Raw genomic sequence first — 21,457 nt, forward strand, 5'->3', positions numbered from 1 at the left:
TTTAGGCTGCGAGAGCCCTCTTACGGCGATCGATAGATCAAGCTGCTGTCACGCAGTTAGCACCTGGGGGCTGCTGGGCGGCTCTGGGGAGGGGAGGGGACCAGATCAGAGGCACAAGGTGGTTGGAGACCATCACTGGTCTCTGCCATGAGCACACTCTATTGGCCTCTATGTCCCCTCTTCACTACCACTGATCATTAGAATGAATCACCTTATGCCTGACTTATACAGTACTTGGCTGTGCGGTGTTACAGAAAACAGCAGCTCTACAAGCGCACAACGCGTCGCATTGTGACGCTTAAAATGCGTCACGATAACCTAGGCGTGTCACGAAGATAGGTTGAAACGTGGTGAACAAAATATCTTTGTTATATATTTTTTACTTAAGGTGGACCAAAGGCTGGCATTTCTATCAATTTCCTTTGGGTTACTTTATGTACAGGCTCTGACATAAAGTTAAGTAACCTGTCCTCTTGTCAGCATACTGTATATAAGGGTATACTTTAGTTTATACTGTATGTTTTGTGTAAAGCACTTTGAATTGCTATACAAACTGAGTTGTCTCCTAAGTATTTTATGAAAATTCCAAATTCACAGATATTGCCAAGATAATTGGAACACAAAAGGACAGGGGAGTGGAATTAATGATGAGAATAATAAATTACCCAGAGCACTCTGGAGGATACAAATGTAAATGTTAGAATTGGCACAAATGTTACCATATGGTTTAATACATTGGGATTCATTAGTTATCTACAGGAGCAGCTAGTCAGACTACGTAATACTGTCTTCTTTAATCGTAATCTGGTTTCTTATTCTAGATTTTCTTATCATGATCAATTTAATTAAAGGCTGTGATTTCATAGAGAACTGGTTGGTGTCCAACAGCAGGTCTTTTTAGGTCTTTAATTAGAGCAGTTATTTTTGATTAAACCAGCATATAGCATCATTCCACTTCTTGCAACAGACAACCATTCTCTTAACAATGCATAATAAACAGATTATTGATTGGTTGGAACAGCAGACTTCATGAAAGGCTCTCTCTTAAGCACATGGACCCAGCTACAATACTATGGCACAAGTTCAATATGCTCCAATGACCTGATATCAGGCAACACTTCTCCCTCCTGCAAGAGAAGGGCCCCAATACAAATCAATAAGTAGTCAGTGAAAGACGACTGCAGTATGAGAAAGCATTGTCTCCTGGATGGCTGTTTGAAACACAGCGTTTTAGATAGTTGAATACTATTCTCTAGCCTGCAGGAGGACTGGGGATTGAGACCCTTGGGATCCATTCATTGGGGCGCCCAGCCAGAATCTGCTGGGAGGGCTTATCTTCAAAGGTAAGTTGATCCATAGGTCAGGTTTTGCTCACCCATATAGCCCTGGCAGCCTGTGTCAAATGTCCATCAGGACTTTCATCTGTCCGTGTTGCTCTACCCCCTCCCACCTGTGATAGATCCATGTTTGACAGGCCACCACCTCCCTGTGGCACGGTCTGACAGGAGCTCAATGTCCAACTCACTTGTCTACTGACAACGTTCAATGCAACTCAGAAGACCCCTTGGGCTAATATATCTCAAATTCATCCCAATCCCACAGTTCCAGGCTCTGCATGGAGGTTCTGAACATAATCACACCAATTTCCATGTCAGGAGGAAACAGGACTGCAAAAGATTACCGTTCGTGTCAACCTATCGAGCCTGCTCATTCAGACATTCAAAAAGAGGACAATGTGGCACAAATTCAACACTTGCATTGTGTGTAATTACGGAACTAATCTATTGAATATTGAAATTGTTTTCAGTTCTTCTCCAGCTGTAATCAATTTGAAAGCAAACGCTACAGCAATTTCCTTTTGTGAATGAGCAACACAAGTTGTTATTTAAAATATTGACATTATTAAATGTTGGCTGGAAATTGCAACGTGAAATCATTACGTCTAATGTTTTATTATGCTCAAATAAAGCCAGTCATTCCATTTAGGCAGAGGACCAAAACCTCTGTTTACAGCTAGAATAATGGAGGACCAAAACCTCTGTTTACAGCTAGAATAATGGAGCGATGGAGTATGAATCAAGCTTAAGCAAGACAATAGGGAGTGTGGTACTCACATGCTACTTCCAAGGATGCATTGCGGCTGACGGCTTCGCCCAGGTAGTTGCGGGCCACGCAGATGTAGGCACCCTCGTCCGGCTTGCTTCGGCGTCCGTGAACAATGCGCAGGAAGAAAAGGGAGCCGCTGGGAAGCAGCATGCGGTGCGTACGAGGGTCATCTTTGTCCGTTTCCACGCGCTCTCCGTCCTTGTACCACTCTACCGTAGGGGTGGGTCGACCCTCCGCCTTGCAGTTGAGCGTGGCGGGCTCCCCTTTGGACACGATCAGGTCAGAGGGGTGCTCCACAATCCGGGGTGGGGAGTCCTCCTGGCGCAGACGAGATCCTGGAAAGAGAATAGAGAGATGGAATAGGTAAGGGAAAGCGATGCTTACAGTTGTAAACACACCATTTAATTGTTTTTCCAATCACACAAGCAGTTTTAATTAAATCACTTTAAATGCTGATAAACAATCCAGAAAGAAGAACTGAAAAATTTCAATTAAATAGTGCAACTGATAGTTGGGGTTATTTGTGCGACTTTGGGCCATCATCATCATGCGAATGGAGGCCACAGGCTAGCCTCTCAACCACTAGTTCAACGGAGTCAAAGAGCAACCATCTGCTCTTCTCAACAACACTACATGCAAGGGCTCGTGGGTAATTGGACCCAAGGGGGAAGAGTATATGAAGGCGTGGAGAAAGCTTACATTTTAACTACACACAACAAACACACATGTTCACGTTCATTTATATGCACATAATGGTATATACGCTGCTGCATGCCCTCAACACACACGCACGCACGCACACACACACACACACACACACACACACACACACACACACACACACACACACACACACACACACACACACACACACACACACACACACACACACACACACACACACACACACACACACCCCCCCCCCCTAGATATTAGGGGCTCCAATGTCGGAGCAGTGTGTGTCTGCGTGTGATGTGAATTGTTCATGCAGCGAACCAGACTGTGGTAAAACGTTAATCCCCCTGGGGCTGACAACATAGGTCAGCTCCTTTCTTCTGGGGCTCACAGTGGGCCAGTTCTGGGAGTCTGGCCGCTATGATAATGCTGCCCCAGTCAGAGGGCTCTGTGTGTCTGTGACCAAGTCTTAACCCTGGAGATAAGACACCACCACAGGCCACACACATTTACATCGCCAAGGCCCCTGGGATGCAGGCAGCACACAGGCAGGAGTTTGATCCTCCACCAAACTGTCAAACACAGTTACACAGTTACGCGTCGGGCAAAATCATGGGCTCTTTTCCTCATCCTTTTTTAACCACATTGATTCAATGCTCTATCAAATAGCTCTGACACAGCTGCCAGCCGGCGGCCACATATCCACGGCTGAATTCAAATGTGAGGCTCAACGGGTAGTTACTTTTGACCAAGCAATGAAATAGTGCCTCCGGTTCTAATCAAATTATGATAAAGCACATCTCAGCACAGGTCTCTGCCGCAAACTTTGGAAGGCAGCCTTAGACAATTGGAATGGGATATGGAAGTTCAGATTTTTGTTCTTGGTGTAGATAAGAAATAAAGTAACTCCACACAATGTTGTCGGTCTGTGGCCCCGTCCTACTGCTCCCGCTCAACATCCCCCAATGACAGCCCATTACGTGCAGTGACAAATATCATCCTTCCACCCGTTGGGTAGGACTACTGGTTGACAATGTCGATAAAGTCATTTGAAGCATTTCTTTCCGTTGGAAGAGTGAGACAACAGACATACAAAACTTTACAAACAGATTGTAGTTTTAAAATGTTTTAAATGCGTCCTTCCCAAGGGCAGCTGCAGCAGGGTAACAAACAGGGTGATATGTTACTGTATAGAAGTGCATCATCCCACATAACCCTTTGTGCCTACGTAAGGGATAACTGTTTGTTTGGCTGGGTGTGCACGTTCCACTCGCTCATACAGTACTTCAGTCCCCAGAGGAAGCCCCCTACTTCCACCGCACACTGTAGTTCATAAGGCAAAAGGACAAGCTTGGGGAGAAAAGTACTCATCAGCACAAAATATACTTCAAAGGCCCCTGAGTGTGGTGTGAGGAGTGCGCGCGCGCGCGAGTGTGCGTGTCCTTTCGACCACTCTCCGCCTTAGGGGTCAACCATCAGACAGTGGCATATTGAACCCTGAACAGGCTGGTAGTCTGTTCTCTCCTCTTCCCTAATTTGGGCTAATTCCCTCCATTTCCCTGTCATTGATTAGTGATCAGGCCTAGTGTCTTTCTCTAAGTGGGGCCACAGACGGGGAGCTTGTAGCAAAGTGGGTGGGGGGACCACAGCGTAGGCTCCCTGGGAATATAACCCAATGATCTAATCTCTGTGGCTTTGTGTGCTTCACTATATAGATCATGTATTGGCCGCGGAACTCAAAATCTATGTTGCCAGCATTTACTCTTTAATCGTACATGTACCTCCTACCTCTCCTCTTTCTCTAATCTTTTCTTTCACTGGCAGTGCAAGATAATAGCAACTGGCCAGCTCCTAGCCTGCAGCTAGGGCCAATAGTCAGTTTGTATGCTGGCGGGACGTGACTTAATGAATGAAGAACTAATTAACATTGTGACATTGATAAATGGGGAGTGAGATAAAGGACGGACTTGGAAAGCGCTGTCGCCCTCAGATGGAGTGTCAAATGTGCATTTACTCTTATCTCATTGAAGCATCTGCTATACCCGTAATCCAGTGGCCCCATGGTACCTTTCCTTCCAGGCCAAATCGTATGCACTGCTCCAAACTGTGGCGAGTCCATTCGATTTATATCACTCTAATTTCTTTTAATCCAATTTGTATTCCAATCTACTGCCTTCTAATCACTTAAACCGTGACTCTCCATCTGCTCTCCCCTTTCCTGTGGAAATGAACACAGCAGATGCCTCTACGATTGTCCTTTCACTCTTGCCAGAGGAAGGCTACTGAGATGGGCAGCTTCTGCCAGAGGGCCAGACATGACTGGTCAGTGTCCTCCTGGTCATGTAGGACTATAGTGAAATCAAAGCCATATGTTGAATATCTTTTTACTAAAGAATGCATCAATGTCAATGCAAATGAATAACCTCTACGAACAATACGTTCTCCCATCTGATCTCTCGCCCACCCACCCACCCAGTTAGGTGTCTGTGCACTTGCTCACTAGTTGTGTACATGCGTGTTTTCTTCTGTGCCATTTCACCAGTTCCTGGTTGTGCTGCAGATGTGCACGGCCAAAAGAAGATCAGAAAAAAACCCACTAAGGCATCACCCCATCACCCAACCATCAGGATGTGCTCCATTTTCAGCTACCAATTGGGCCCCCTTTCTCCCTCCCTTGATGTTAAATGGGCTTTCTGTTGTTCTCTTAATGCGATCACTGGTGATGTGCAATCAAGTGCTCTCTGAGTTGAGGCGAGTGCACTTCACTGGGTCTCAGGACACACACACGCTCCAATCAAACTGCTGTGTTTCACTCCGTCTGCAATAACACACCATTACTTTTCAGCACTGCTGTGCAGCTGTCCACTCCCGGTGGAAGACAGGAACCAGGGATCAAACAAATAAGCACACAGAAAGAGCGGGCAAAAACCAGAGAGCCGTTACTGAACCAGAGGCTGCATCTTAGACTGACCTCATCAACGCTGTGATGCAGTTTCACTTTCACAATATCACTGGTGATGAAATACACAGTGGCACTCCTCAATATAGTATACAGTATGTTTTACAGTACACTATCCTGTGTGTGTAAAGCGATTGTGTTTGTAGTTGTAATTTTGTATCCTTTAAAAATGCACATTGATAAAGGATTTTTATGTCTGTAATACGTTTAATTAAAATATAATAGGAGTGGACAAATATGATTGCTTTATTCAAATGATTTTATTATTATTATTATTATTATTGGAAGTCAATTAACAACCCAACAATGACAAATGTTGTCCAAAAACCTTCAAATGGTACTGCATTATAAAAACTAAATTAACATTACTAAGTAAGTAATGACACAATGTAGTGTACTGTCCATCTTTATGCTTATAAAAGGTTCACTAAAACATCAATAAAAACTAAACTAATTGGGGTGGACCTCAAACAGGATTATACAAAGAAAGGAAAAGGCTAGAATATTGTAGCCTCCCTGTTATACTCATAAGATGCATGCATGCATGTGTTAAAACTGTTGCCTCATTTAACTGGGTGGGGACACCATAGACCCCCCTCAAGGAACGACATAAACCTAGACTTAAACAGAGCCCTCTGTCCCTCAGCCTGCTAAAAACAAAACAGTGAATCAGTACCGTATCTACCATAGCAGTGACCACACAAGTCGAAGGCCTCTTTCTATTAACTTTATCACATATTTATTCATGTGTGCAACAGAAGGTCAGACCTTTGATGATCTTTTTGTAATTATTTTTATTAGCTCCCAGGAGAAATTCTAGCCCACCAACCAAATCAATAGCCTACACCAGTTTCAGCCGGAGCATAAAAGGAAGGGCTCCCCAAAGAGATATCAGTTATTCTGCCAAAAGACATGTGCGCGTGCTGATCACACGTAACCAATGGTAACCTCGGACCCAACCAGGCGAGGGTTCCTGTCACAGAAGCTCCATAAAACATTAAACTGGAAACCCCAAGATGCAGACCAACATTAAGCGTTAGGCTACACTGTGATATGCGCTCTAAAATTGAGGAGAGAAGACAGAATGCAGTAAAACTAAGTACACAGTGCCAAGTAGCAGGGTGAATATAAATTTATCTAAAATATAATACATTTCTGTGAGATGGAACGATTATTCGCTCATTCAGCTGTTTTGAAACATGTCTCCCTGCACTCTCTGTTTCGTCTGGCATTCTCTATTCCAGTGGTTCTCAAAGATCTTCATATGAAAGAACACCATACATACAAGATATGTGTTGTTAAAAAAATATATCTAATTTAATATATCAATTAAAAATGTGTCCAGAATGTTTGAAAAAAGCAGATCTACAAGCTCTCAACATGTCGTAGCGACACATTGTGAGCTTGTAGATCAAATATTTTTAAATAACCGACGTAGTGGTTGAACTAATGTTGATGACGTTGTATAACACATTTTTCTGTGGACCCCGTGGAACCCCCACAAGGACCCCTGGAGGTCCCCGTACCCCACTCTGAGAACCACTGCTCTATCCAGTACTGAATACTGATCCATCCATCTCCCTCTCTCCCCATGACCCAATATCTATCTCCGTCTCTTCACTTGCTCCCTGTCCAGTTATGTCCCGTCTAAGCTGAGTGCAAGGGGGGGGGGGGGGGGGGGGGGGACAAGGGTCATATCCGTCATGTCATCAAATGGGAAATGGGAGAGAGTGGCAGGGGGGAAACTGAGGGTGGTGATAGGAGGATGTTACTGGCCCTGCTCACGTCTCTGCGCTGCCTGGCTGGCTCGCCATGACACTCGCACACGCGGCTCGCTCGGCACCCAAGATTCATCTTCTTTACAGCGGGCTGTCAGTGGCGTCACAGCACAGCAGCTCCAACATACCTCTGCAATGTGCAGGGCACACACACGCACGCGCACACACATACACGCACCATCTTTGAGGTGTCACCAAAGACAACCTGCTGTCTGCTGGAATCCAGCCTGGTCCCACAGCATAAGGCCAGCTGATGAATCCAGCCTGGTCCCACAGCATATGGCCAGCTGATGCAGAATGGAATACTAGTAGTGTAGTGTATACAGACAGGGATGCATTCTCATATAACAGAGAGAGAGAGAGACAGAGAATGAGAGAGCGATAGAGCGCACAGGTGCAGAGCAGATTCCAACTTCATCCTCAGACATAGCAAAGGTTCTGCCTTACAGATGGATAGCGAGCCAGCGAGCTCCCATGCTGTGCTCAGTTCCACCTCAGCGCTCTGCTCACTGCACCCCCACCCCCGTCTCACCGCTAAGATCTATACACTGAAAGCAAACACAAGACCGCCTGGGTAACTCTAGGAGCTGCTCCGAAACCTTTCACTGCAGCCATGCTTGCTTCCAACAATTATCAGATTGAATTCCACTCTGTGAGAATATTTCAGGCTGGCCTGGTGCGGCGGCATGTCTTATTGACTTTGTGTATTTTTCCCCTCTACCCTCGTGCAGTTAGAGCATATAAATAGATAACTGTGGGAAACGGCGTATCAGATTCTGTCGCAAGAGGGCTGATTCACATACCTTTAATTTCAAGCAGTGCCCCCCTCAGTTCTTTTTTCACCTCATTCTCCCTATGAGCATCTATCAACAGCAAGCGATGCCATCTATGTTCCAGGAGATGTCCTGTCAAAGCAGAACTGCCAACTTGAAACAAGATAATAAAAGGAGGCTTTGGGGTCTCTATACGGCTAAGTAGAGGTGTGTCGATAAGGACACTTTGGGTCCAATTAGTGTAAGGTAGTGGTTCCCAAAAGTTGTGGCGAGGCACACTAGTGTGCCCTGTGCCGTGAGACAAGTCCACAAGTCCACAAAGTACAGTTAGACCTATATCAGTACTTTTGTGTGCACTCATTTTCCAAATGCAAATTCTGTAACCTACACATAGCCTATATAGTTTAAACACTTTCAACCTGGTGTCACAATTTTGGGCATGGCATCGGCAAAAAAATTAAAGTATATATTTTTCTTATTAAATATAAATGATATTCCAATATTCTTCTAAAATAGCAACTCTGCAAGGTCACAATAGGCTGCGATTCATTGTGAGCTTGTAAGATTGGATATTTTCGCTAGAAATACAGGCTCCTAATGAGATTTTGGTGTGTAAGAAATCCAGCTCTGTCTTTCTGCTAACCTCACGTCACCAGGCTTTCCACCTCGGAGGAAAGCCATCAGGCAGGAACCATCATCTGGAACTTCCTTTCCCTCAAACCGGAATAATAACAATAAAAGCTCTCGTAGCCTGCGGCTTTTATTGAGAAAAATCGGTTTGAGGGAAAAGGATTGATGGTTCCTGCCTGATGACTACAACATGATGTAGCGATATCATCTGCTCCCGACCGGATCATGAACCCGAGAAGGAATGCTGCCTGGGCTACTCTCTGCAGGACTGTCAGACTACTGGCGGGGACACTGAACTGTGTGATGCAGATCAAATGATTTCCAATGCCCAGGACTCCAGCTTGCAGCTCACTCTCTATGCCCATCTTGGACAGCCTTCAGAGCAACCTGTGCTTAGTCATGTCTGCCTGCCTCTGCATTCTACTATCATCTGAAACATATGAGTCAGAGTATAAAAATATAATGGTCCATTGACCATTGTTACAATCTCAATGTTAAATTAACAGTGGGTTTTGCTGTGTATTGATGGTGATGGCCTCCGTTACATTTTTTTGGCTTGTAAATAAATATAAACTGTGTGTGGGTGGGTGTGTGTGTACACGCACAGTATATAACACTAAACTGAGAATATAAAAAGTGTCAAACTATCAGTTATGCAACAATGATGATACTATGGTGTATTCTATGCGTCCACCTCCAAGTGCATGACTCAGTTTGTGCATGTGCATATACTGTATGTAGAAGCAGTTACACTCAAAATTGTTTAGCCAATTCCTTAGTTGAAAGTGAGCGCTATTCGAAACAGCTCATACCAAGGGGAGGGGAGTGCGGGGGCCAATGAATTGAATGGCAACGATTGATTCTCCCTCAAGCATTGTAATCTCTTTACTCCACCTGCATTGCTGATCTGCCCCAGCAAATTGAATAGGGAGAAATAAATAACTGCTTTATTGCTTTGGAAATGAGGGGGAAGGAAGGGGAGGGAGGGGGAGGGAACAGAGGGGGGGTCTTCAGGTGTCCATGATACACGGTGTTGAAAGATGAGTAGATAATTTGAGGTGCACTGAGGGGCCTGACCTGTACTGAACACATTGCAATCTCCCCGCATGTCAAGTAGGGTAGTCAGCACCTTCAGCCAGCCCACAGTGGGCCACTGGCCCATGGACCAGCAGGAGAATGTGTGGAATAAGACACATCCAGTCCACATGCCATCTGTATCATTGACTGAGGTAGCAGAGAAAGCTAATCAAATGGCCCTTTCACCGTTTGTGTTTTCCTAAGTTGAAGCATATAGGGCCTCCGGATGAGATTTATTAAATTCCTATTCCATGGGACACTTCATCTGGTCTGGCTTAAGGTGAGAAGGTCAGGGGTGCCGGCAGTAAGTGGATGAAGAACTCGTTCAATTTACCCAGGGCCATATATTTGTTCTAACACAAAAGCAATAGGCCTTGATGGTCCTTAATGTTGCCTACAGCCACCACTCAAAAATGTCATAATTCACTAGCCGCATGTTACTTTTAGCCTCTATATGACTAATGTCTGTGGTAGTTCTGCAGAAACATCATCATAATCCAAGAAGTCGAGCTGCTGAGTTCAAACGTTCAGTGCTACGATTAAGGCATTCTTCCAATCTAATGGAATGGTTGTGACATTTGACTCATGCCCTCCCCTTCACTGAGACTTCTACAACAAAGACAGGCTCACCAGCAGCAAATGTATAAATCAACACACCAGCCAGGGACACAAACAATCTAAGATAATGTATGATAATGACAACACACATTAGGCCTATCTACTTTATCATAGGGCTGGGCAATATAGAAAAAAAATCAAATATTAAAATATGTTTGACCAAATAGCTCAATATCGATATCATGGTGATATTGTATTGTGACAATATCATTTTTTTCCCTTCTTGGATTAAATTCAGTAGACTAAAGGACTTCAAAATCCCAGATGATCTAGTCTCATATAGATAAGCATTTTGGTGTTACAATCATAGAGTATTAAAAGAATAGAGACTGAACCGGCGCGACAGCCCCGCCCCCTCGCTATTCATTTCAGTGAAGTTGCTCAGTGGCGTTTTGAAGCACCCGGAAGAACCGTCTACTTCTGCGTTTTTTCCGATTTGAACACCAAATTTGGTATCCAAAATGCGGAAGTGCAAACGGGCGCTCAATGTTAAACCCCAGCTGCACTGGGTTTCTTCGTCATAACTCCACAGGTCCGCCTGCAGTCCCCGCCGAGCGCCTCAACGTTGGAGAGCCTTACTGGGGGCTTAATGTAACCTCTGCAACATGTTGGAGCGCACATGCATGCATGGCGGATGGCGCAAACGGCGCACGCACACACAAATTGAATAATATCATTATCCCACGATCTTCAATAATACTAATAAGTTGCCTGCGTACTATAGTGTTGATTCCATGTGATTGCATTCCAGGGTGATTTAGAACAAGAGAACGGGGAGTGGTCCGTCACGGCTGGGTGATCCATGTACCTGGCTGGAGATGTAGATGGTGGAATGGGACGTTTATTCACACACACCAGCACTCTGCACTGCGTTACTGCCATGTGACGCCGCTGCTGTGTGTGACGGATATGCACTCCAGTGTCTTGGTCTGGGCTCTCCGTCTTCACATGTCACAGTGAGCGACAGCTCATGCATTTTCATCAGCAGGTCTGAACTTATCTTTAAGACACTGGTGAGACACTCAACTCGGCCACCACAGTCTCACAAACACTTCAAAACACGTTCTACAACCTTCTGCCTTAATGTCATTTGCATTCCATGATACGCTATACATACTTTCATAATTATTCATACAGTATATAGTCTGTATATGTGTGTGCTGCCTTCTACATAGTAGTTATTGTGACCGAAGGTTGCAGTTACCTATGAAACCTTGCGTTTTTTGTCACGTCATGTCACTCACAATCACGTGACATCATCAGGGATGATAGTAAATCAGGGATCATATCATAGTAAATGCAACCTGCTGTCGCAATTAAGCCCATATATGGAGATCTCTGATATTATTAAGCCCATTATGTTAACTATGGAATCTTGCGTTTTGTCACAAAAAGAATCCCCATACATTTGTCACTCAAAATCCCCATACATGGGGAAAGCCCCCATATATTGTGCCCATGTCTTGTGACATCACTATGACATCATCATCCCCATACATGGGGAAAGTGCCAAACCCTGTACATTCAAGACACTGCCCCCGCTGCCACCCAATATATGGAGCTGACCTGTACTGACATTCCATATGTTGATCTGACCTCATCACACCCTGTACACGCAAGACACGCTCCATATATGGCCAGTACAGAATTAATTCCATATGTTGATCTGACCTCATCACACCCTCTACACTCAAGACACGCTCCATAATCCATATGCACACGACCTCGCCCTCAGGCGTCTTACTGGTTTGTAAACCTGTGCCTCAACCTGAACATCCCATCCCTCTAGTCTAGATATATTTAGGTTGCCATGAGATACAGCCAACCAGAGGCAATTGGATGTGAGTAATTAGATGGGTAATGTTCCTTCCCTGTTTGTCACTGGATATACCCTGACTTTCTCCCCAGCTGGCATTATAGTCATCTTCTATGGGATGAGAACAACAACAGAGGAATCTATGTTTTTTTACAGAGTCATGCTGTGGGTTGCGATTGTTGCCGGGATGTGCCACTGATCAATAACAGGCTTATTCATCATCATCATCATTCATCATCTAATTATCTGTGAATTATATAAGAAAGTAATTATATGAACATTCCGAGGCTGTCCTAAGCTTATAATCGTGTGTTTTGGGGAAACAAGAACACTGAGAGAAAAGATCAAGGATTAGGAGCGTGTCTGTTGAGACCCAGCGGGGCAGGCACAGGTGTGTTTTCTGTAAGTACAGGTGTGTGAAACAGGTGAGGGCCCTGGCCTCCCTCTGCACCTTGCAGTCGTCCATGCTCAATAAATCATATCACCACATATCACCCCACCCCCGCCTCCTCTCCACAGGCCCGCTTACAGGAGCCTCACAGGTGTACCACAACTACACCTCTGTTTGAATTCCACCCCCATACACGTTATACAAAGTGCATGTGAACTTGAGAGAGAAATCAGGGGGCTACAGAAAATGAGAAATAATACGGACAAAGAGAGGAAAAACCCTCTGAAACGCGAAAATGCACGAAGAAATTAGAAAGGAACAGCTATCGTTCAGCTTAGGCCTGCTTTCCAATCTCACATTCTCCCAGTCTTTTGTTTCTCTAGGCAAAAGCATCCAGGCATTAGAGTCTGTGTAAATGTCAGGGGTATGCTTGGCTGACGCTTAGCGGAGCGATGGTAAAACAAGGAGAAGTGGTATTATCTCCCCTACGGTCTGTAATTCCTCGCAGCAGAGTCAGCCATGTGCAGTGTACGGTGCAGCTGACATTTTCTCGTGCCATTTCTGCTGCGTGGGAATATGGAAACGGTTTTAACCGATATTGTTGGAGAATCCTAAAGTGTCTGCTTCATCTGTCATTTCTGTGACCCTTGAAAATGCCATTTCGTGACCACGAGGGAGCTTGCAAACCTTCCACTGTGTGCTCTAAGCTGAAGTTGTGGAGTGATGTCTGTTGAAACGCGATCCACAGAGTAGCCAGGAAAGGCTGTTCAACTATCATAGGAGTTGACAGCCCCCCGTCACAAGTCAAACTGCAACATGTAAGCACGCAGTCACGCGCACACAGTGGGACTATGACCAGTAATCTGATGCTCTTTATGCACAGACTCTTTATTCTCATCCCATAGTTCTTCTCACCACCTGAATCCACCCGTCCTTGCTAGGCATACATTATTTATGTTAATCAAAGAGTTAAACAGTGTTCTTAAGTGTGGGATGAGGATGTGTGCGAGTGGCCTCAGTGACCGTGATGAGAGTGCAGGAGACAGTGCTTCCTGCAGATCCCAGATGAAGGCTCATCATTAAGGCAGGCCCATGCAGCAAATGAACCTCAATTATAATAACGCTGCCTAAACGCTGCCAACTCAAGCAGAACAATCACATTTGGGAGCGACGGGCAAGACATTACAATGGCTCTTACACAATGACCTCAGCCTGCCTCATCATTATATTTTAATCTGGGCTTACTTTCCATTACAGGCCAGTACTTTTAAGACCTTTCTCATTCAATCACGACCTCAGCATTAGCCACTTTCAACCTGTGTCTCTATTTTGGGCATGTAATATAGGCGATTTGTTTTTTATTCACAAAGTTACACACAAAAACACTTGCATTCCCTTGACTCGGCAGCAATGGCCATTGACCACAGTTCCAGAGGCGGATGGACAGTGTACTCTTAGCTGGGCCACAAGGGACTTCAGGTGCTCTCATAGACATACTGGAGTTGGGCCACATTTTACCACCTCTCAACGTGTCACTGTCACCCCAAATAAATGTGATGTCACCAGCCACAGGATCAGACACAAGTATGCAGGGGTTCCTCAAAATAGCACAGGGTCAAGAGTGCAGGTCCACTATGCTATGCATGTTCTATTCCAGCTTCAAAAACAGCATGAATGAACTAGGCTTTGAAGACAACTGGACAGGGAAAACGACAGCTGCTCACTAATAAATCCAAGGAAAATAAATACTCAATAAACCAGTTACAAATATTTTCATCTTAGAAATATTTTCATCTTATAGTCATATGAAAAAAATGTATATGAAATTATGAATTTATTTTTCTTAGCTCCTGTGTTATTCCCTCTACCTTCCTGTTCCTGCCCGCCTAGTCTCTTTCTACCATTCTGCAGCATCCATTTCATCTCACCTTTGTATTTGCACACACACACACACACAGACAGTGTGTGTGTGTGTGTGTGTGTGTGTGTGTGTGTGTGTGTGTGTGTGTGTGTGCGCACACAGAGAGAGAGAGAGAGAGAGAGTATTAATCACTGCACACTAAACAGTGACTGACGCCATTCACAAGGCTTGGCTTTGTTGTCCATGGTGCCCAGTGAATACAACTCCAGACCTTTTTTGTCTGCCTAAGTGGACTCTTAGCGGAAGCTCCTCCCACTCTAAGGACCCTCAGAAAGGCTGTTTGATAGGGAGTTCTGGTGGGGTGGAGAGCGAGGAAGAGGGGGAGGAAGGTGACAGGGAAATGATTGGGAGGAGAGATTCACTACTGCTCCCAGGGAGATGTGCTGCCCTCTTCCTCTGGTCGTCCAGCCATTCCATCGGCAAGTGCTTAGCAACCAGTGGGTTCAGCTCAACAGAGTGTGGGACAATGAAAAGAGGGTGACACAGAGAGAGATAAATAGAAGGAGAAATGGAGATTCAAATCTCTATAAAGACAACCAGGCTTGTTGGAGCAGGAGGTTGTGAGTGACGACAGCTAAAACATAGGCCAACCAAAGCAAAATCCCAGAAACCCCTGGTTTATACTTGGTTATGCACCAAAAATGTCATCACCATCATCATATATTTAACTCAAGACCAGGTTCACATGGATTCAGATTCAGAAATAGCCAGTATAAAATACATATTTATTCGTACAGACGTTTTGGCTCATCAGATTGCAATTTCAGCGTAGATGGGCGAGTTTAGTTATACTGCATATCTGATCTACAGGCTCACAATGTGTGACAATGTGATGCATTTTCAGCATGTAGATCAGTGTGCAACACTGGTGCACAGCACAACAAAGTATAAATCACCCTAGAATTGGGTACAAAAGAAATGTCTGACAGGCATAGGAGGCCTGCAATGTCCTGCCTTCAACAACAGTAAAAAGGAGAGGCATACATTTATTTAAGCTGTGCAAATAACACAAAGCAAATACAAGTGTGAGTCATTGCTTATGATAAAGCAAGTGTGGAAATAATGCCCCATTATGCAACCGTTTGGAAGAATTATTCTATTCATAAATGTTTGAAGTGTCCCATTTCCTCATTCCATTATTGTGATCCCTTGATTTCCTTCATTTTGTGTGTTTGTGTGTGTGTGTGTGTGTGTGTGTGTGTGTGTGTGTGTGTGTGTGTGTGTGTGTGTGTGTGGTGTCCCATGATTCAGATCTATGAATTTTAAAGGCTATATGTCTTCCCTCTTCCGTTCTGCCATCACCATCCACTGATGACAGATTGGACCAATCCCTATCAGAATTTCTGTCACCTAGGCTCTCCAATTTTGTTGATTTATGGCTTTTATGCAAGTCATCACATTTACTCTACAGTTTGAGGCTGTTTTAATTCCCCCATTAAACCAGCTCACTTGTAGGCGAATGATTACCAAGAAGCCTTGTAAAATCGTAAAAAAAAGTGCTGACTTAGCACTGCAAGTTATATTGGCTGACGAGGCCTGAATGTCCACTAGATACAGAAATTAAACGGTATCAATCTCATCTGCAGTCAACCCTCATTGTCATTGCAGATTAATCAACCAAATGGGAGGTAATGAACGGGGCAGCGCCATGGCTTATTATAGACCTCTGTACCTCTGCACTAAACCGCGGCGAGTCGGTAAACTGGCGAGTTCTCCGGTATCCTCTACGTCGAAGCCGTTCCTAAAGGGGCTAGCGTAGATTCTCCACAGGTTTCGTTTCCAGTTGTTTTTTCTGTGCTTTAATAATCTATTAATCTAGTTGGGCTACCTCTAGCTGGTCTGATTAATTGAAGGGAAATAGATTGTTATTAATATGTAGGCCTATTATGTAATGAATTGCTCTTTAATAGCAATAATTATATAAATACAATAAAATTATAGTAAAATTATTATTATCCTACTACTATTAATGCAGTCTCAGGAATGATTTTATCTTGGCCAAATGGAGCTGTAGCCAGTTTTATAAAACTTTAAGAATTTAAATTGTCTAAATTCAGACATTATGAAAACAGGTTCACTACTTTGCCTCCAATTATTAAAAAATAGTAGACCATTTCATTATGTCAATTACAGTAAAAAATAAAAAAGGAAAAAAAAAGAAAAGTAAACACAGCATAGTGTGAATGCTGCACACATGCTGGGTTTTCAGTGGTTCACTAAACAGTGGTAAAATAGGCTTTCTAGTCGTCCTGATGCTGTTCCAGATCAAAGACTTATCATTCTAACCTATTCAAACCCTTTCACCTAGTAATATAGGTTTAAAGTTGCTGCAATATATAGGCTAAACTAAATCAAATATTTGAAAATTGTCTACAAAGAAATCCACATTCATTCAAGAAATTAGGTGCATGCAGGGCACTGCAGGCTGGCCTTGAAATTGAAAAGCACCAGTTGAACAAACAATTTGCGCAAGCGAGGAAGCAATCCCAACTTAATTACAAACCACCACATTAGGCTGCAGTTCTTCAGTCATCATGCAAACTACAGTAACTGAAAATGCAACGAACATTTGCGAAAATCGTCATGAATGTTTTCACAAAATAAAGCCTCGGGAGACAAACCAATTATCAACTGGCAGTGTTTGTATTGTGGACTGCACTGCACTAGACTCACTGCACAAGTAGCCTAGTTCAACAAAAATATAGCACATAATAGCAGATAGGAATAGGCTAGCCCGTGTCCTTTTTCTTGACCATGAGCAGAAGAGAAAGTTTCTAAACCAAACGAGTTACGGTAGACGATAGTCAACTTACCATCAACTTGAAAATACAGTAATCCACCGACAAGGATGAACGCTAGCGGACCCATACTGGCATATTAATCCACGGCTGTCGCGCAAATCCTTGATTTGACAGGGGAAAATATGTGCTGATGACAGACAAATCTATTCCTTCCTTCTGTTGTTGACAGTTAGATATAGGTCCTAGTTACTGACAAATGCCAGTTTCAATGTCAAATTTTAGAGGATCCATAATATTGTATGCTACCCAGATCGAGATAGACATCCACAAACCCTGAAACCAAATCAGTTCCTGGTGATCTTTAGTAGCCTATTAACCCCCGCTTGTCCCGGGAGTTAATTCGAAATCATATATTTTATTTCCAACGTGAGCTAAACTACAGAATAATTCGAAGTGAAGCACAAAACGAGTAAATTCAGTCACTGTCTGAAAAAGAAACATTTGCTTCCTTGCGCGTCTTCGGCTCCTTGAGACGTTTCTCCTGCACCTCTCAAATCTTCGCCGATACAGTCTCCACAGTTCATCCCGGCGTGGTGGTTCAGGCGTTCAGCGAAGTCAAAAAATCCAGAGATGCTCTTCTCAGAATTGTGTTTTTTATTACAAAGTGAACACGTTCCCAGAAACTCCAGGCGACTCTCCTGGGCTAAAGCACTGTAAATGCACAGTCAAGGAGACGCACTACAAGTCAGAGACATGATCCTCTCCCTGTTGGTTTTCACAGCACTGCCACTATGCGCCCATGTCTATCTGCGCTCCACTCCGCTCGGCTCAGCCGCAGCCCCGACTGACACGCATTGAGAAAACCAGGAGCGAGCGGAGAGCAGAGGATAGGAGTATATCGGACATGGCAAAGAAGTGGCTCTGGGCTGGGGACCTGGGGCAGTCTGAAACAGCCAAAGTTCTGAATAAGTAGCCTATAGCCTGGACTGAAACTTTGATTAGGCAAGACATTGTCCTGTTTTATTAGCTGCATGAAATGCATGGCATGTTATTATTATGCCATTCATGGAATCAATGCCACCATTGAATTCATTCCATGAATCAAAACATTTATCGCCTAGTAGTAGGCTAAGCAATGCATACATACACATGGATGGTTTGGACACTGCACAGTATACTGGCCTATGTAAATGCACATTCATGCAATCAACATGTCAGAAATCATATTTCTGAATTATTGATCTCTCAGGTATAGGAATCAATGGCGGATTGACAACTTGACAAGGCATTAGGCTTCGGAGGCAGAGAGCCAAGTGGCATTACTAACTGCACATGAATTGTATTGTATAATGACAATTGAGTCAATTGTATATGGCGTGCTCAAGTCTAACACACAAAAAAAAAAAAACCCCATCATGCAGGACATTGCGGGATTTTACCACCGACAAAATGTAAATGGTGTATTTTGCGTTTATATAGCGCCCTTATCCAAGGCGCTTTACAGAGATTGTGCATTACATTCACCCATTCACACACACCAATGCCGTAGGAAACCATGCACCAACCATCGGGAGCAATTAGGGGTTGAGAGTCTTGCTCAAGGACACTTTGACACTAACTCTGGGGGAGCCCGGGTTTGAACTGGGAACCTTGCGGTTCAGGGCTGGATCTACCATATATATATATATATATATATATATATAAAATAAATGGTGTCTAAAAAGATTAGTGTTTTATTGTTGGCGAGAAGGCAGCTGAAAAGTGCAATTATGTGTAAAGCATCAACAATGCGCTAGATTGGCTGTTGTTCAAGGTGGGTGGTCCCACTAGGCTGTGTGAGGTTAGGTGGAGAGGTGACCGTGATTCTGGTGTAATAAAAGACGTACGTCCGCCATCCAGCATTGCTTTGTTTTCATTCTGCATGCATAGCGCGTCAGGTGGCTCGACAAATAAAAACACTGAAATACACTGGCAAATTCTCTTCCCCATTTGCTTACTATGTGCACGGGTCAAATAAATATAATGTGTTTGTTACTGCCTGGCTGTCACTCTGGAGCAGGGTAGGCTACCGGGAATAGGCCAATATAACGGCATAAAACCGCCCCAAAACGGCCCAAAACAACCAAAATTGTGTGTGCGCGCATGATTTACGCGTGCATGTGAAGGGGGGCCCTTCAAGCTCCAGTGCCCAGGGGCCCTCAGAGGTGTTAATCCGGCCCTGTTGCGGTTGCCATCCGGTCACTCTACCCCTGAGCCACTGCCGCCAATCCAGGCTGCATCCCCGGTGACTGAACAGAACACGTACATTCTGGGCTCATTTGTGATGTTATGCTGTCGCGGTTACAATAACGCTTCTGAAGAGAAATAAAGTTTCGGTCCATCGCAGCACTTAAATAGTAATGGCGGAATTTGCTTCCTGAGCAGCTGCTGTGATTGGCCAGTATAGTGTAAGAGCCACTTCTACATAGACTTCTATTGAAAAGGGACAACCAGAAGTTTACGGAATGCATTGGGAGTCTATGCCCCCCCCCCCCCCCCCCTGCTATTCATTTTTAGTGGAAGTTGCTCAGTGGCGTTTTGAAGCACCCGGAAGACTGCCGCTTAAGCACGTGACTTCATGAACGAACGTCCGTCCACCTCCATGGAAGTGCTGCAATTCCACATTTCACCAGTATGTAGACGGCAGCTTCAACATTGGATAGCCTTACTGGGGGCTTGATAGAGACACCAGAGCGATAGCCCCCCCCCCCCCCCCCCGCTATTCATTTTGATGGAAGTTGCTCAGTGGCGTTTTGAAGCACCCGGAAGACTGCCGGAAGTACAATTATAACTCAAAAACTCAATAAAGACAAATCTGTTTTGAGGACAAACATTAGCACCCGTTTTCACATGTTGTCACTTCACACAGGTGTGATTTTTAGTCTTGACTCCTATACTAAATCTTTAAGTAGACTAAATAAAAATGAAATAAACTGAAAAAAGAGGAAATGCATGCGCGCGCGCGCACACACACACACACACACACACACACACACACACACACACACACACACACACACACACACACACACACACACACACACACACACACACACACACACACGATGATGCTCATTAATTAGGCATGTAGATGAAACACTTACAGGTTTAACATATTGACTGGTTGGAAGAAGCTAATAGGTTAAGACAAGTAAGTGTCCATTCTTGCACTGCCTCAGAATACTGGATGGTGAAGTGCTGTTCTGGTCCATACTTCTATCCAAAGCCTCCTGTTATACTGATGAGCTATGAGCTGTGAGCTCCCCCTACTGGTCACAGTCCCTGGTCAACTATATGCTACCTGAGTGCCAAGTGCAGAAAAAAGCAAGCTCTTCCCTGCTGCATACGTTTAAACCCTTAAACACCTAAAAGACTCTTGTCGTTAGAAATAACTTCACAATGACACTCTTTAAAAAAAAGAGTATTCTTACAGCTTTTGTAAGAAGTGATGTTTTCCATATAACAGGCATTTTCATTAGCCAATTTAGCCTACTACAGAGTCCCAGCAGGCTATAGCCCTAGAATTTATGTGATCATCATTCATATACTATCGTACATTTCTGATCACAGACATTCTAGGGCTAAGCAGGATAATGTGTTAATATATTACATAATCAGTTTTATGTTTTTAGTTTTTGTGTTTTTAAGATTTTCTTCTTTTTGGCTTTTGCCTTTATTGATAGGGTAAATAATTAGGCTCTACAGATAAAATATACCAAACCTAAATCTGCAAATTATAAGAATAATTTCAAATAAAGAGAACAAATCCAAACCAACACACAAAGGTCTAGGATTCAAATTTAACAAGTTGGTACAGATTACTGTTCCCTTTGAACCTGAGCAAACTGCACACGAGCAGCAACATGGCCTGTACAGATTGAATGTCCCCTTTTATATCTTTTACATCAAAGAAAACCATAGAAGAAAGATCAA

At 43.9% G+C, this 21,457-nt stretch overlaps 1 protein-coding gene across 4 annotated transcripts in view; it reads right to left on the minus strand.

Annotated features, from left to right (window-relative positions):
- The window catches only part of robo2 (roundabout, axon guidance receptor, homolog 2), a gene marked incomplete at its 5' end in the record, with an annotated part of 328,032 nt that overhangs the window by 184,361 nt on the left and 122,214 nt on the right, over positions 1-21,457 (minus strand). For 3 of the 4 annotated variants that reach the window (XM_083772813.1, XM_083772815.1, XM_083772812.1), the window contains 2 exons: positions 2,115-2,441; positions 17,558-18,291. In XM_083772813.1, coding sequence (XP_083628939.1) covers positions 2,115-2,441; positions 17,558-17,612 — 382 coding nt within the window. Of the gene's footprint in view, positions 1-2,114; positions 2,442-17,557; positions 18,292-21,457 lie in introns of those variants that run through there. The other variant, XM_083772814.1, reaches the window with a different exon arrangement.

The sequence above is a fragment of the Protomyctophum parallelum genome (genome assembly GCF_964188405.1).
Source record: "Protomyctophum parallelum genome assembly, chromosome: 9".
Taxonomy (NCBI): Eukaryota; Metazoa; Chordata; class Actinopteri; order Myctophiformes; family Myctophidae; genus Protomyctophum; species Protomyctophum parallelum.